This window comes from Sus scrofa, chromosome 18 (genome assembly GCF_054392235.1).
Source record: "Sus scrofa isolate SSC_HxYL_T2T_F1_AM1 chromosome 18, Sscrofa_HxYL_maternal_Yorkshire_Landrace_v2.0, whole genome shotgun sequence".
Classification (NCBI taxonomy): domain Eukaryota; kingdom Metazoa; phylum Chordata; class Mammalia; order Artiodactyla; family Suidae; genus Sus; species Sus scrofa.
This window is the reverse complement of record NC_139400.1, coordinates 22,213,990-22,231,129: the sequence shown is the minus strand read 5'-3', so window position 1 is coordinate 22,231,129 and position 17,140 is coordinate 22,213,990. Positions and strand designations below refer to the sequence as shown.

General features: G+C 38.8%; 1 protein-coding gene and 1 long non-coding RNA gene across 6 annotated transcripts in view; one reads left to right on the top strand and one right to left on the bottom strand.

Annotated features, from left to right (window-relative positions):
* MTPN (myotrophin) overlaps nt 1–16,042 on the bottom strand; it is a 65,235-nt gene extending 49,193 nt beyond the window's left edge. For 4 of the 5 annotated variants that reach the window (XR_014833154.1, XR_014833153.1, XM_021078487.2 and 1 more), the window contains exon 1: nt 15,721–16,042. Coding sequence is in view for 3 of the 5 variants with exons in the window: in XM_021078487.2 (XP_020934146.1) it covers nt 15,721–15,792 (72 nt within the window). In the remaining 2 variants the exon portion in view is untranslated. 5 annotated transcript variants of the gene reach the window in all.
* Nucleotides 7,676–15,947, top strand: LOC146394923 (uncharacterized). The gene is made up of 2 exons (XR_014833732.1): nt 7,676–11,022; nt 12,385–15,947. It is a non-coding gene; the product is annotated as an uncharacterized LOC146394923 (long non-coding RNA).
* Nucleotides 16,043–17,140: the final 1,098 nt, after the last annotated feature.

Below are 17,140 nucleotides of genomic sequence, written 5' to 3'. Positions count from 1 at the left end.
AGAATTTTTAAGTTTTTTTTCTTTCAAAATGACTACTTCAGGCATTTAAATTAGTTTTATACAGCCAATTTACTTTTTAAAAGCACACTTCTCTTCTTTGGAAGGTTTTTAAGAAGCAATTAGTCAGAAGTTAGACTTTAGTGAAATATTAACATTTTTACTGGTGGTATAAAACTAAAAATTTAATGAAATTTACATTTTTCTATACGAAGAAAGACTACCAAAATTAAGCAAATCCACCCACAACATTATACCAGTATCTCAATGTGGAAAAAACATTAATATGATCAAAGAGTAACTTCATTTTCAAGAAACTAATTCATGGTCTATAACTGGATTAAGCTCCTAAAAATCTTATATAGCCTAGGAAATATGTTGTGTCCTGATCCAATGGTTTATATTCTTAAAGGCTGTATCTATAAATAATCCCATGATAGGAACAGAGAGGGGAAAAAGGAAAGGGAGGGGGAAGGAGAAAGAAAAATTCAGTCCCTAAAATTACAGGCATGATCTCTGTAGAAATCTGTTGAGTGGGAAGAGAGGGCATATATCTTCTTAAGATTGTTTTTCTGTCTCCATTATACATGAATGACAACCTATAATTTTTCATATCTTTTAGTTCTGACAGAACTGCTTATTTCACTGTTTCCCAGTACTGTCACAGAAAATAATCTAAAGGTAAGATGATTTTCCCCCTTAGAAATTAATGTTCTTATTTTGCCGAGAAGTATAAAGACTAAAAAAACAAAACAAAACAAACCAAACCACAGTTAATAATTTTAGCTGGGATGCATCTTCCTCCTTATTTGGGTTATTAATTTTGAATAGATGTGTAGAGACCCTCTATTTCTAATCTAGTTGTTTTGCCTGAAACTTACAGGGTTTTTTGGTTTTGTTTTGTTTTGGCCTACATCTGCAACATATGGAAGTTTCCAGGGTAGGGAACAAATCCGAGCTGCAGTTGTAGCGATGCTGGATCCTTAACCCAATGTGCTGGGCCAGGGATCGAACCCATGCCTCAGCTGAGCTGCAACCTGTGCCATTTCAGAGACAACACCAGATCCTTAACCCACCACATCACAGCAGGAAGTCCCAAAAACATGTATTTTCATATATCAGTTCAAACTTGTATGTTCTCCCCTGTCTTTTGCTGATTCAATTTCAATGCTTTATCTACTGTAATACTTAATTTTCTATTTTTTTCAACCTACATCTGAAACATTTCAATGGAAATGATGGGAAAAAAAAAAAAAACTCTTCTTGAAAAAGTCAGATCAAATCTAATCCTTCCATTCATTAGTTGTAGGGATCCTGGGCAAGTTACTTAATTTCCATTTCATTAACTATAAAACGGAGATAAGGCCTACCTGCATAGATGTTAGAATTAAATTTCATGCATTTCTGTATGTGTATTAGTTTATTATGTGAGACCATTCTTGGCACAGAGTAAGTACTCAAAAAGAAGGCATTCTGTTCTCATTATCTCCCATCTTGAATCTGATGTTCTGTAGTGTTCATTCTCCTCTATATGGCAACCAAATATGACTTCTTGGCTTCTGTTCTTTTTACATAGTTGTGTTTTCTTAACACATTTGTATAGCTGTTTTCTAAGTTTTATTCATATGTCATGTACTAAATAGGGAAATAATTTATTCAGAACCCATAAAATTAGTTATCTTATTTGTTGTTTGTCCTGCACACCCTCCTTTTATCTGAACCTTCCAAAGAAAACTCATCCTGCGAAGAGTTACTGAATACACTGGCCAGCACCGTACATCTCAAATGATACTAGCGGAATGAATTGTGAATGAACCAGTGAAAACTGTGCTAACTAGCCTTATCTTTCACTTCTAGAGCTGGAAACCCAGCCAGGTCACATGACTGGCACTAGGGCTGGAAAGAGAATAATTCCAGCACGCTTCTGGTGAGGATGACCTTTAACACCTAAACATTTTGTAAAATTCTCTTTCAGTTTAAGAATCTAAATTAGTTCCTGTCTGCATGTTTACAAGTAACGGATTCCTAGTTTGCAGAATAATTCTAGGCCTCTTGCCTAAAGGTTCCAATTTACTGTTGAGATGCTATACTTTTTCTTCTAGGGAATTTCATTCATCCTCTCCTCCTCTTCCCCTATCTACCCATGGCTTTCCATGCCTTATTTTTTCCTTAGAGTTCAATATCTTTTAACCAAAAAGATCATATTTTTGGAACTGCTGATCCCCACACTACATTTTATATTTAGTCATGTATTTTAATTGTATTAGATCTCAAACACTTGAAGGGAAAGAAATGAAATTTAACTTCTTAAGACAACCTAGTTTTGTAACTTCAGTGTTATGCTGGAGTGAGCAAACTATGACCCATGGGCCAAACCCAGCCTGCTGCCTATTTTGGTAATTAAAGTTTTATTGGAACAGTGATGTGCTCAATTGTTTATCTATCATCTATGGCTGCTTTTGAACAATAGCAGAGATGAACAGTTGTTAGAGAGACTGTATAGCTTATAAAGCCTAAGTGATAGGGGCGCCTTGATGTCCCTAAGCCTCCTCTTATGAAAGGATCTATATAAAAATAACACTAATAGCAAATATTTACTCTATAGTTACCATGTTAGACAGCGCTTTGTTAAATTTTACATTAACTCTTTTAAAACCTGGGTAAAATTTCTGGATAAAATTTCTGGATTAAAACATATGGGTATTATTATAATCCCTATTTTCAGGTGAGAAAGCTGTGGTCTGATAAAATCAAATAGCTTGGTCAAAGTTATTAAGTGGCAGGAATGGGAGTCAAACTCGGGTGTACCAGAACAAAAGTATAATCCTTCTTCTTCAGAGGGCTTTAAAATAACAATAAGGCTTTTTTCTAGGGACTTAGTTTGAGGCTAGAAAACTTTCAGTTTTATTTGTTCAATGGTCCACATGTTTTTATTGTCACAAGTAATGCAACATTAAGTATAGGTTTTAATAATCCACTAATACCAATGAAAGAACAATGATGATTCTTACTTTTCACAAGGAAATGAGACTTTTACTGAGACTGTGCGGTCTAAAAAAATTTTTTTAAACAATTTAAGTTATATTAAGATTAAATGTCATTTTAAGGCAATTATTAATACACATTTAAATATCCAAGTAAAGGGAATATTAAGACTTATTTAGATTTTACTGTTTTCCTCAGTGTATAATAATATTTTTACATGCCTGTGTTCAAAGCACTTTTCATATATGCAATCCTATTTTTTTAACTGAAGTAAAATGACCTACACCACTATGTTAGTTCCAGATGGATAACACAGTGATTTGACATTTCTATAGATTTCAAAATGATCACAATAAATCTAGTTACCAACTGTCACCATACAAAGTTATTACAATATTACTGATGATATTCCCCACACTGTACATTTCATTCCTGTGACTCATTTATTTTGTAACTGGAAGTTTGTAACTCTTAGTCTCTTACTTCACTCATCCCTCCCATCATCCTTCCCTTTGGCAACCACCTGTTTGTTCTCAGTATCTATACATCTGTATCGGTTTCGTTTGTTCAATTATTTTGGTCTTTCAGATTCCACATATAGGTGGAATCATACAGTATTTGTCTTTCTCTGACTTATTTTACTTATTAGCATACCCTCCCACGTAGCAAATGGCACGATTTCATTCTCTTTTATGGCTAAGTAATATTCCACTGTGTATAAACATACCACATCTTCTTTATCCTTTCACCTATTCATGGACACTTAAGTTGCTTCCATATCTTGGCTACTGTAAATAATACTGCAATGAAATTAAGAATTTAAAAATTCTTTTTTTTTTTTTGTCTTTTTGTTATTTCTTGGGCCGCTCCTGTGGCACATGGAGGTTCCCAGGCTAGGGGTTGAATCGGAGCTGTAGCCTCCGGCCTACGCCAGAGCCACAGCAACATGGGATCTGAGCCACGTCTGCAACCTACACCACAGCTCACAGCAACGCCAGATCTTAAAAATTCTTAATTAAAATTCTAAAATGATGGCTCTGAGAGGTTACAAGTTTAAGTTGGTTTTATATTTATACAATTGCTGTCACTATTACTGTATCACAACTACTGCAGTAGTGTGAAAAAGGACAATTCACTGATTTTAAAACAAAGAGTTTGAAAACTGTGAGCCATTTTTAAGTGAGGAAATGAAGGAACATCATTTATACTAAGAACATCTGTTTCAAAGATGTACATGATAAAACAACTTTGAAAATAACAAAAAAAGGGCTAGTTCCTAGATACCAACTCAATTCAAATTGAACTATAAGAGACAATGTGATAAACACTGGGAATACGAAGGTAATTTCTAATCTCAAAAAATTCATAGTCCAAGGGAGACAGGCAGGTAAAAATTAATATGGGGGTTCTTAACTGCAAGCAACAGAAACCAATTCAAACTGATCAATAGAAATGTAATGCACTAAACAGTTATTAAAAGTAGCTCTCAGAATTGCTATTAAGTTTGAAGAACAACACTCAGTAGATGGGCAGGAACCAAGGAGGCTTAAAGGCAAGAAATAAAATCAAAACCTGTGACATGAACCACCTGGGCATAGAAGAGATGCCACCATGGGCACACCACTAATTCTCTTTTTGGAAACTGGATGATTTATTGCTGCACTACATCATTTACTGTTCTGAGTTTCAGCTCCAGATAAAAGCATCCAATTAGCCATGTTTGGAGTATGAGCCCATTTCCTAAGTTTGGTCAGGGGAAAGCAATTTATTTGTGCTTTTTGGCTTTTGTGTAGTGGGAGTCAAGCCCTGCATTTCACCAAGAATCATACTACATACAGCAGAGAATTCCTCAAACACAGGTAGGGGCTTCAAAGGCTGGGAAGTCCCACCTCCAAGAAAGCAAATGCCCCATCTACAAACACTGTGTCTTAAATCAAAATCTGCAGAAATATTTTCAGAGGGCAGACTCAGTTCTCAATTTTAGAGGCACTATTCAAGTACCTAAATAGTAACAAATGATACACTCCCATACATTCACCTTTCTTTTTTTAACCAGTCATTAAGGTAAAACTTTTCTTTAACATTTAAAATTTAAAGACATATTGCACAGAATAAGACTTGAGCTTCTTAAGCCACTCAGTTTTTCAAATTCAAGTCTAAGGACTTGCCGGTCAAATCAGGAGCACATAGCTCTCAGGTTTAGGAAACTTCATGCAGATACAATAAGAAAGCTCTGTATTAGAGACCACGTTGGCATAAACAAGGTATTAACTCTGCACAGTCAGGGAAAATGCTTTGCTGAACAAAAACTTTAAAAATAAGCAGAAATTTACCAACCGGATGGGGTGGGGCAAAAAAGAATACTCCAATAAAGGTAAGAACTAGTACAAAGTAATTCATTAGAAAACACTGTAGTTTAATGAAAAAGGCACTTGTTCAGACCAGGAAAACTGAATTAAAGTCCCAATCCTAATTAGCAATACAATCTGGGTCAAGCCCTTTTAGATGTCTAATTTTTTCCTCATCTACAAAATGAGGGAGGCGGACTAGGTGATCTTAAGTAGTTTTGCTTCTAACAAATCCATGGCCATTATTACTAATAACAATGGTTAACATTTATTAGCATTCACCATATGCCAAAATGGTACAGTTTACATATATTAAATAGGTATCATTATCCCCATTTTTCCCAAGTGAAGAAACTCAAGTTCTGAGTAGTTAACTCATTCAAAGTAACCCAGTTAGTAAGAGAGCCAGAGGTGGAGGATTCAATTTCAAAGTCAGTATGTTCAATCATAGTTAAACCAATAATGAAATTCCACATTTCCTAAGGACAGGGAATCTGCTATTATGGCCTCTATTATGCTATGGGTAAAATGTTTATTATTATTATTATTTTTTTGATCTTTTTAGGGCCGCACCTGCAGCATATGGACATTCCCAGCTAGGGGTCAAATTGTTGCTATAGCCGTCAGCCTACATACACAGCAACGGCAGATCCTAGCCTCGTCCGCAACCTACACCACAGCTCACGGCAACACGGGATCCTTAACCCACTGAGTGAGGCCAGGGATCAAAACTGCGTCCTCATGAGTGGTAGTCAGATTCTGTTTCTGCTGAGCCATGATGGGAACGCTGCTACCTTTGTTTCTTTCCTTTTTTTTTTTTTTTTTAATATCTAAATTTTTCAGATGGCCAAGAATTTAAACCCAAGTATCAAAATATTATTTTATAAGTTCAAATAGAAACCTTTTCAAAATATATCATACACGTACATGTAGATCAAATTTTAACTTCTTGAAGCTCAAGGTTACATTTATGCATATTAACTACTGCACAAGTCTGTGGAGCTTTAAGGTAATGTGATTCTTTGTTCCTTCATTTTCTTAGGTCAGCTTCTGATGTTCTTGTTTCTTCTCTCATTGCTTTCACTAATTACAGGTCCTATACACCCTTGTAATATTTTATGGACTAAAAAATAAATCAAGTTGTAAAAAAAAAATAATCACTTCCAGTCATATTTCTCATTGCAAGGTGGCCTTTGATATGTTATCATAAATAATTCTTAATTATCAATTCAGCGCAATGTGATTACCTAAACACAGCTTTACTGCTTCAAATACTTTGACACAGAATATTGACCTATTGTACCATATGCTCCTAAGATACTTCACAAAGAATTAAAAGCTAAAACATCATGTCTTCTGAGCACATAATTCCAGTGTTCCAGGAAAAAAGAAAGTTTAATACGCTTATGAAGACATATGGGTTAAATGTAATAGGTCCCAAAATGCTCACTGCTTCCCTAAAATGACAGAAAAAAGGAAAAATCTTTAAAGAAACCCTCCTCCAAAAATTCTAAAAAGACTCTAAGGGAGAAAGTGGCTCTATCCCATTCTAAAACATATGCTGAAGATACCATTAAAACAATTTAGTAAAGACAAAAAAAGAGTAAGAAATCCAAACACATATTGGAACTTTATGATAAAGATAATAGTTGAGATTAGTAGGTAAAGACCAATTACAATAAACGATGTGGAAACCATTAAAAAAAAAAAAAATACACAGGAGTTCCCATCGTGGCACAAGGGAAACAAATCCGACTAGGAACTAGGAGGTTGCTGGTTCAATCTCTGGCCTCCCTCAGTGGGTTAAGGATCCGGCGTTGCTGTGAGCTGTGGTGTAGGTTGCAGATGCAGCTCGGATCCTGTATTGCTGTGGCTATGGTGTAGGCTGGCAGCTGTAGTTCCAATTCAACCCCTAGCCTGGAAACTTCCATATGCCACAGGTGCAGCCCTAAAATGACAAAAGACCAAAAAAAAAAACAAAAACAAAAACACAAACTAGCAGCTCCTGCTGTGGCACAACAGGATCAGTACTTGTCTTGGGAGCACTGGGACTTGGTTTGAGCCCTGGCCTGGCACAATAAGTAAGGATCTGGCATTGCCGCAGCTGTGGGCTCAGTGGCCTGGGAACTCCATATGCTTCTGGGTGACCAAAAATGAAACTTAAAAAAAAAAAAAACCACCTAAAACCACAAACTGTTACTATTTCATGCCTTACTTCAAAATAAATAACAGAAGGATCAAGTACCTAAAATGCAAAAACAAATAAAAACAGAAGTTATAGATGAAAGACCAAATTTATTCATAATCAGAGAAGAAACAGGACTCTCTTTCTCTCTCTCTCTCTCTTTTTTTTTTTTTTTTTTTTGTCTTTTTAGGGCTGCACCCGTCGCAAATGGAGATTCCCAGGCTAGGTGTCTTATCGGAGCTGTAACTGCCAGCCTCCACCAGAGCCACAGCAATGCCAGATCCCAGCTGAGTCTGTGACCTACACCACAGCTCATGGTAATGCGGCATCCTTAACCCACTGAGCGAGGCCAGGGATCGAACCCAAAACCTCATGGTTCCTAGTCAGATTCGTTTCTGCTGCGCCATGATGGCAACTCTCTCTCTCTCTCTCTTTTTTGTCTTTTCAGGGCTGCACCCAAGGCATATGGAAGTTCCCAGGCTAGTGGTCAAATCAGTGCTGCAGCTGCTGGCCTGAGCCACAGCCACGTGGGATCCAAGCCACATCTTCGAACTACACCGCAGCTTGTGGCAACGCTGGATCCTTCACCCATTGGGCGAGGCCAGGGATCAATCTGGCATCCTCATGGATACTAGTCAGGTTCGTTACCACTGAGCCAACCCGGGAACTCCAGAAATAGTTCTCTTTAAACAGGACACAAAAATCCAAGTCACAAAGGAGGGAAAAAGTGATATATTTAACCATGTAAAAGTAAAGACCATTGTAGAACAACAAAAAAGATGAAGCCAATAGACAAACTCGGAAAATATTTGCAAAACATATGACAAAATATTTATATAGGATTTATACAAATCAATAAAACAGATCAATTACCTAATAAAAAAATGAACAAAAGATATAAACAGGAAAATTGAGAAAATGAATACAAACGCTAATAATGTTCTGATGTTTGATCTCCTCATTAAAGAAATGCAAATCAAAGCAACACATTTCTCACCTATTCAAATAGCAAAAATGCAGTGCTGTGAGGGAATGATCAGTCTCAAGCACTACTGATGTGTTTCAAAATTGACAAAATTCATCTGAAGGGTAATACATATACAGCCTCAAAAGCTGTAAAGGTATAAATAGAAAGGTAATATGATAACATTGTTTACTTATAAAAATAAGCTAGAAAAAAATGTTTATCATGGAGCATTAAATAAATTATGGTATATATATCCATAAAATGGAATACTATGCACCCCTTCAGAAAGGTGGGGATGACTCAATTTCAGTGTGGAACCTAAGATAAATCATTAAGGAATTAAAGAAAAAGCAAAGTGCAGAAGTGTGTATAGAATTTTTTTTAAAGTGGGGAAATGGGTGAGTAAATACGTTTTCCACTGTTTTTTCTGGAATTAATTATGTGAACCCGTTAAGAATGGCTAATTTTTTTCACGGGAACTGGGGCAGAGAGCCACAGGTATCGCATTTTCTAATCTGTACCTGAATTAATTTCACCTTTTAAAGTTACCAGGCATTATCTAGATAGTAAAAATTATAGGGCACTTTTTTTGTCTTTTTTATACTTTTGTCTTAAAAATACCTAATAAAATCTACATTTTAAAGAAACCACTTGGGTAGGGATAATGAGCAATGGGGCACTTTGCGTCATGTTATTCTATTCAATACAGCTGTATCTCTTAAATATTAAGCATGTATTAGTTTTAAATTTAAATCAGCTTTAATTCATTACACTTTAATTGATCTGCACTAGTTGATGTTTAAAATCTTAAAGCAGGAGTTCCTCGTGGCTCAGCAGTAACAAATCTGACAAGGGTTCGTTCCCTGGCTCTGCTCAGTTGGGTTAAGGATCCAGCATTGCCCTGAGCTGTGGTGTAGGTCACAGATGCAGCTGGGATCTGCGTTACTATGGCTGTGGCGTGGTTGGCACTGTAGCTCCAATTCGACCCCTACCCTGGGAACTTCCCATAAGCTGTGGGTGTGGCCCTAAAAAGAAAAAAAAAAAAATCCCAAAGCAAAACACTACCTATTACTGATGGACATCTGAGTGAACATTCATCTTCCAATGTATCTGTATTAAACTTTCTCTACTGAGGGTACCTCTATCTTACACGACCTCTTTTCAACCGCCCATTTTATTAGGAAAGTGAAAAGTGATCCCAATAAGGCATGCAATTTCTAAAGATTAGAGTTGATACTTTTTCTCAGGTTCAAGAGATCCTTTTCCCTCACAAGGTGAACAATTGCTGCTTTTCAAACCTAACAGAGTGTCAAAGGCAGGAAATTAGAATGGGGGCTGGAGAGGGAAGGGAAACCACAGAGAAAGTGGAGTTAGAGCCCTGATGTATAGTGTTTCACAGCAAGTGGAACAGAGGCGCATGTAAACAAGAGACTGCATACATCAGACCTGCTGGAGACTTTAAGGTACTTCTTACCAACACAGCTCACAAGCATTCAACTCTAAGAGAGTTGGATCATCAAAGCTAAACACAAAGTTCACCTCTAAAAGTGGTTTCAATGGATAATTACCATCCAGCTGTGGTTATTTTTAATATTTAAATACTCAATAACATAGTAACCTGAGTTATCTAGCATTATTGAGAAATGAAAGTCAATGGTATGCTGACGTAGATAGCAAAGTGCTTTGAAGTCAGAGAGACTGAGTTCATTCTCAGCTTCATTACTCAAGAGCTTGTGACCTTGGGCAAGTTATTTAATCCTTGCCTCTGGTTCTTCATCTCTAAAATCTCTACAAATGGATTAAAAATAGCTAAAATTATTAACTATGTTCAGGGGTTGATGGGATAAGCAAATGAAATTATACTTGAACATCACAAATACATAAAGTTTTAAGAATATATTTTTTGAATAGTTTTAAGAATACATAAAGTTTTAAGAATATATTTTTTGAAAAAAGTACGATACATGTTTAAACCATTCTAAATAGAAATTTCAATACTTGTGAATTTTTGTTTCTTCTTAAGGCAAACAGACACGATTTAACTTTTTCTATACTATATAGGACCATAATTATCAATATAAATTGTACAATTATGTGTGCCTATACATACAAAAGTTTCCACAAACTATTAATCAGTTTCTTTAGAAACAGACCTTGAGCAAAGACAGCCCCCACAAGACTAAAAGTTTAGAGATGCTGTCTCCAATGTTAATTATTTCCAAACACAACAATTTTAAGTTAAACAGTTAAATTTTTAGAAAATTACAGTCATTTTATCATGTCTTTATTCACAGTCGGGGATAATTTGTGCTTGCCTCTTGCAAGCCCCTTTCTCATTTTCTTACTGTGCTCTGCTAAGTTACTGTGCGCTAAGAAGCCAGATAACCATCTCAAGGAAGATTAACATGGTGTTTAATATATATATACATATATATATAATATATGCTGTAAAGCTAGACAGTTCTGGGTTTAAATCTCAGTTGTGCTGCTTCTTTTCTTTTTTCTTTTGCTTTTTAGGATTGCACCCATGGCATGTGGAGGTTCCCAGACTAGGGGTCGAATTGGACCTACAGCTACCGGCCTACACCACAGTCACAGCAATGCCAGATCCAAGCCACGTCTGCAACCTACACCACAGCTCATGGCAATGCCAGATCCTTAACGCACTGAGCGAGGCCAGGGATCGAATCTGCATCCTTATGGATACGAGCCAGATTCCTTTCTGCTGCGCTATGAAGGGAATTCCTCAGTTGTGCCACTTATATTGTGATCTTGTTAAATTACTTAACTTTCCTAAGCTTCAATTTCTTCATCTTTAAAATAGGAATACTTTTACATATATTGAAATGCTGTGGTAAAAAGCAAATGAAAATTTAGTTAAAAATCCTACAGGGTGCTTTGTAGCACCTAGCAATATAAGTCATCCTGTCAATGGTAATTACTATTACATAACTCACGCAGGATGCTGAAACTGTAGTGAAGGGTAAAAAGAGTTTCTTAAGTTGGAACATACGTTTTTAATGTGTGACAATCCTTGGCATGAAACTGGAGATACAAAGTTGAAAAAGGATATAGTGTCTATCCTCCAGAGGCTCACAGCCTAATTAAAGACAGACACATAAACAAAACCACAGCCATTTGATAAGTGAAAGAGTAAAAGCAGCAGCACTCCATGTGAAGTCAAATGCTTTTCCAGAAGAGGGGCTATTTAGGCGAAGAGGATGAAGAGCTCATCGGGCTGGGAGTGAGGGACTGTGGTGGACTGTCTTGGTCAAGGAGGACAGAACAACCCCTTTGAAGATATACAAGGAAGAAGCAGCCTGGGAGGTTCTGGAGCAGAGAGGACCTGCAGAGAGGCACATTTAGAAAGGCACGCAGAGGTCAGACCTTCAGGATCTAGTATTCCAAACCAAGGAGGAATTAGCCCTTTTTAAAATAAATAATGAGGAATCACAAAAGTATTTTAAGGGCAGTGAAGGAGGTTGGCTGAAAAAGATAAGATGTTCAGATTCATATTAGAGAGAAATTCCTCCAGCTGAGATATGCAAGATAACCAGGAAGGAGAAGAAAACTACGGTCAAGGAAAACACAGTCCAGGCAATTAAGAAGCAGTAACTACAGTGATGATAAGAATGGAAAGGAAGGAATGGATGAGAGAGACTTAAAGGTAGTCGTGGAGTTCCTGTTGTGGCGCAGTGGTTAACGAATCCAACTAGGAACCATGAGGTTGCGGGTTCGGTCCCTGCCCTTGCTCAGTGGGTTAACAATCCGGCGTTGCCGTGAGCTGTGGTGTAGGTTGCAGACGCGGCTCGGATCCCTCGTTGCTGTGGCTCTGGCGTAGGCCGGAGGCTACAGCTCCGATTCAACCCCTAGCCTGGGAACCTCCATATGCCGAGGGAGAGGCCCAAGAAATAGCAACAACAAAAAAGACCAAAAAAAAAAAAAAAAAAGAAAAAAAAAAGAAAGGTAGTCGTGATAAAACTCAGAAATGTGGGGAGAGATTCCCCAATTTCCAGTTTGGACAAATGTTTGGGTCACGATGTCATTAGTCAAAATGGAGACAACAGAAATATAAACAGTCGTGAAAACATGTGAGCTGAATTTGGAATTTATCTGAATGAAGCTATCCATTAGGCAGCTAGGAGCTCAAGTGAGGGCTGAATTAACCCCATGAAAGAAATTAACATAAAGGCAGAAATGGAAGACAAAGGGAAAAATAAGGTACCTAGAGGAATGATACAGATTGAAAATGGAGATATGAATATCTACTATCACTACTCATGAATATCTTTGTGGCTTTCACTTGTTTTCCAATTGGACAAACTGCTTAAGTGAGACGTTACTTATTATTTGCATGTTACTTTAAAAATATGTTAACTCCTCCACAGAGATCTGCTGAATACAGATGTTTACGTTTTCTGAGCCTTAATTATGCCCAACTTCTTCACTATGGTGCCAGGCCTAGCAAAGTGCTGGGGGCCTGAAAGATGCCCAGTAAAAATGGATGAATTGAGTAAATAAGGTCTTTAGGTCAGCCAAAAACTGTTCAGATATTGTTTTAATAATACAGATGAACATCTAATATGGAGCAATCTAAATTGTTATTTACATGCTGCTTTTTCCATTTAGGAAACATTTTTCAATGGTTTGGGAACTCTGAACTTATTTTTCAGAATTTAAGAACTCACTCCAAATCAACAAGTTATGTCTGTCCATACTTCGGATGTCTGCAGAGCAGTCACAAGTAGGTAGAAAAGTACTAATAATGATTTTGAAAAATAGTAATTTTAAAAAGGAAAATACTAAAATGTTTCACCTAGAGGTCCACTCTTAGACGTTAACAATGTGAGAGATCTTCATAGGAATACTGAGGAGAGTGTTTTAAAGACTTTCATCCCTTAGAAGGAAAACCAGACGATTCTAAATGCTTATGTACTTTCTTGGTACACGTGTTATATAAATTTAGAAAATAATAATGATATTCATTCATAAACTGGTGATGAATAAGCAGAAAACATGGCGACTGAGCAGAAGAAACCATGTTTGAGGACTGAGAAAGCGAAAAGGCACAGGAAGGGAGTACTGAGGCAGGAAAAAAAAAAAAAAAAAGGAGCACTAATTTTTGGTTGTTTTGTTATTTTTCATTAACAAAGCAAAAGATATGTTAAGAGACTCAAGTTACTCAATAAGCTGAGGAAAAAGCTCAGTGGTCTGTTCATAGGATCACTTTGTAGTCAAACCTTTTTGGATAAACTTGTTCTTCTTACTACTTCCTTCTCCTTTGTCCATCCTTCTCTCTCGTGCACATCTTTTTTGTTAATGAGAATAGGCGGTATGGTAGTAAAATCAAAATCAAACTGAAGAGAATGACCTAATTTAAAAACTAACTGAAAATAAATTAATCCATTGTTACTGGCACATATTTTTCACAAAAATGTTTCTGTGTGATTGAAAACTGCATAAGTAGTCTGCCTGGATGTGGACCTTGGGATTGCCCTACTAGAAATCTTGACAGTATAAGTTTTCACAATTACAGTTTGGACTGTGAGCAGTTTTGGAGTCCAAGCTTTGGAGTCAACACTTTAGTTCTGGCTTTATCATGTGTTATCTCTGTAACTTTGGATTTCTTTTCTTAAGTGCCCTGCATCTCAGTAATCTTATCTGTAAAATGGGACTAATAAAAGGACTTAACTTCACCAAGAATGGTATAAAACAGTAACAGGAAGACACTACAGAAATTGTGTCATTTTGTAGCTGCAAGTTAGGATGGTACTTACCAACTTCTCGTAATCCAAGAATATTTAACAACCTAGGTTCCACCATTAGCAGAAAAACAAAAGCCTACTCCCTTCCAGAGCACTGCAGTGTCCCACCACTAGAAGCGTACCATGAACTGAAGGGTTCCTCGTCAACTTCTTTCCTTTCATGTTACACTGAAACATCCAGCGAGTCTGGGTTTCAGACTGCCACTAGCTAAGAAGGCAGTCAACAGTGTGTCACAAATAACTAAGCAGATAACCTGTATGCAAAAAGTCTAAACTGTAATTGTATTAAACAGAATAGAAACTATCTGTAGCTTGCCTTGCACAATCCTTTAAGTTTTAAGAAACTCTGCTTCTGCTTACTTGCTTCCTAACACAGATCTCTGAAGCAAAAACACAGAGCCATACCAGTGATCATATCTTTTAAAATCTGGATCAGGTCTCACACTTTCAGAAAGTGAGCAAGATGCCCTCCATGATCCAGTCAGAAAGCTATACTTTTTTGGATGCAAGATGTGCTCCATACTTAAGTCATAAAGTCATACCTTTGTTTTGGAAGATTTCTTTTTAGATCATCATCGTTTTAAAATCACATGTAAGTTCTCTCATAATTACAAATGGCACAGTTTCAGGGTCCAAAAGCAGGCCAGCTTGGAGTTTTAAGCTTACCACTCCATCACATTTGAGCTTAGGTTTGAGATTCCCTTTCATCATGATTTTACCCCCCAATACTCTGTGAATAAACTGCCCTGCTATTTACTACGCGTGTAAGCATTTCAGGTGGAATCGAGGAGGAAGATGGAGTAACTCAGTTAATATGCTTGTTTGAAAACGACTCAAGATATCTTAAACACTCCCAGGTGCTAACTGACAACCTTGCTACTTGAAGCAAGTAAGTTATTTGTTGTAGGGAGGGAGAGGAAAAGGGCCACACCCAAAGTTAAGACTTCACAGTGAAGTGAGACCAAGTTTCAGAATTTTAACTACTGCTATTTTCGGTACTCTTTTTCACGGTCCGTGACTACTTTATATTCATAACAGGCCCAAAGTCAAAGAAAATGTTCCTCTGATCCTCATCACCTAAGTTACTTCATTCAGCAGTCGGAGAGTCCAAGATGGAGAATTACCTCATCCAAAGAAAGATTTTAAGTAACTCAGGCGTAGGAGAGGGCCGAACCCAAATCATCAGGGCTTCCAAGTGACTCTGAAAGAGCGGGTCACCCCTTCTCCCCTCCCCCAAGGGGTCAGCGAGGCAAGAAGAGCCCGGCTGCATCCCCACGGCAGTTACCTGGCACAGAACGCGACCGTGGTTTGTGGACCCTTCTTTCAGTTTAGACGCTCCCTGCCTCCCCTCCCTTTGGTGTCACCTCCACCCAGGTCTCCCCCACCCCCGGCCGCCCCAGCTCCCCGCAGCTTCCTCAGCCTCCTCTCCATCCCGCCTCCGTGCTCTCGCCGACTGCACTCATGCCTGCTTACCTTGGCCACGTAGTCTTTCACCTCATCCAGGTCCCCGTTTTTCAGGGCCCACATGAACTCCTTGTCGCACATCACTGCAGCGGGGCGGGCCGGTTGCACGGGCAGAAGACGAGGAGGCGGTGGCAACAGCAAGCGGATACCGCGGGGCCAGAGGGAGACAGGGCCGCGCGGAGCTGGAGAGGAGAGAAGGCGGGGTAGGCCGCCAGGCGGGCGAGGCAGTTGGCCGCTGTGACCGTTGGGGCGGGAGAAAGAAAGTTTTTTTGCGGCCACCGGGCCCAGCAGAGCAGGTTCCGCCTGACCGAGGAGAAGCCGGAGCGTTTGCACTTCCGGTTCACTCCCAGCTAGGACCCTCCCCCCACTTCCTCTTCCTCTTCCCCTCGGCAGAGCGCCGGCTCCCGACCCCGCCCCGGCGGCCGGCGGCCGAGGGCTCGGGATGCGCAGGCGCGCTGTCGGGGCCGGCGGATGAATGAGGTCCGCGAGAAGTGTGCGGGGGCTTGGGGGCCGGAGGAGCGGGTCAGAGAGCAAGCAGAGGGAGAGTTAAGGCATTGCAGACCGGACGGGGACGTTTCTGGGCATCATAAACGGGAAGAACTTAAAAAAAAACAAACAAACCCACAACCTTGGAGGGCATCTTGTTCACCTTCTAAAGCGTCCCGTCCCGTAGGAATGTTTGATTTGAATTCCTTCCCTTCGGTTTTCTTCCCCTCCGTCCCTCCTTTTCTTCTTTCTCCGTCCGTCCCTTCCTGCTCCTTCCCTCTTTTCCTCCAATATCAAGGATCCCTTGGGATCCTTCCCCCACTTCATGTCAGACTCTGCTAGGCATAAAGGATACAGTTTAAAAAAAAAAAAAAAAAGGCATAAAACCGTCCCTGCCCTCAAGGAACGCTTCAGTCCTCCTGAGAACAAGGTAACTTCAGTGTGTTAGGACTGCGCATCATATTCTGTTGAGGGAAAAACTGCTTTTCTTCCGGATCAGCAAATGATCTTCAGGGACTAGGAATTAAGTTTGCTGCCATAGGGCAGAGCAAGCTTAACGGACCAGTGCAATTTGTGTTTTTGAAGTTTTGTGTTCCTTTGTTTTTAATGCTTTGAAGCTTCAGGACGGTGCTAGTGAAACCAGTTCTACTCTTCCTTGAGTTTACCCTGGGGCACAGCCACCAGGTGAATTGTGCCTCACCCCTGGTGATCCATACATGAACATAGAGAGAGCCAATAAAACCTCTTACTGAAACTATAATATTATATAGTCTATTATTTATGACCCACTAAACAATTAAACCAAGCTACTTTACTAGGCTTGCCATCTAGGAACCAGAAAACGGGCTGGAACCAGAATGTTTAGCTTTGAACACAGGACTGAGCCCTTATTAATTTTCTGTCACCTCGGGCAAATTACTTAACCCTTCTCTGTTCAGTCTTC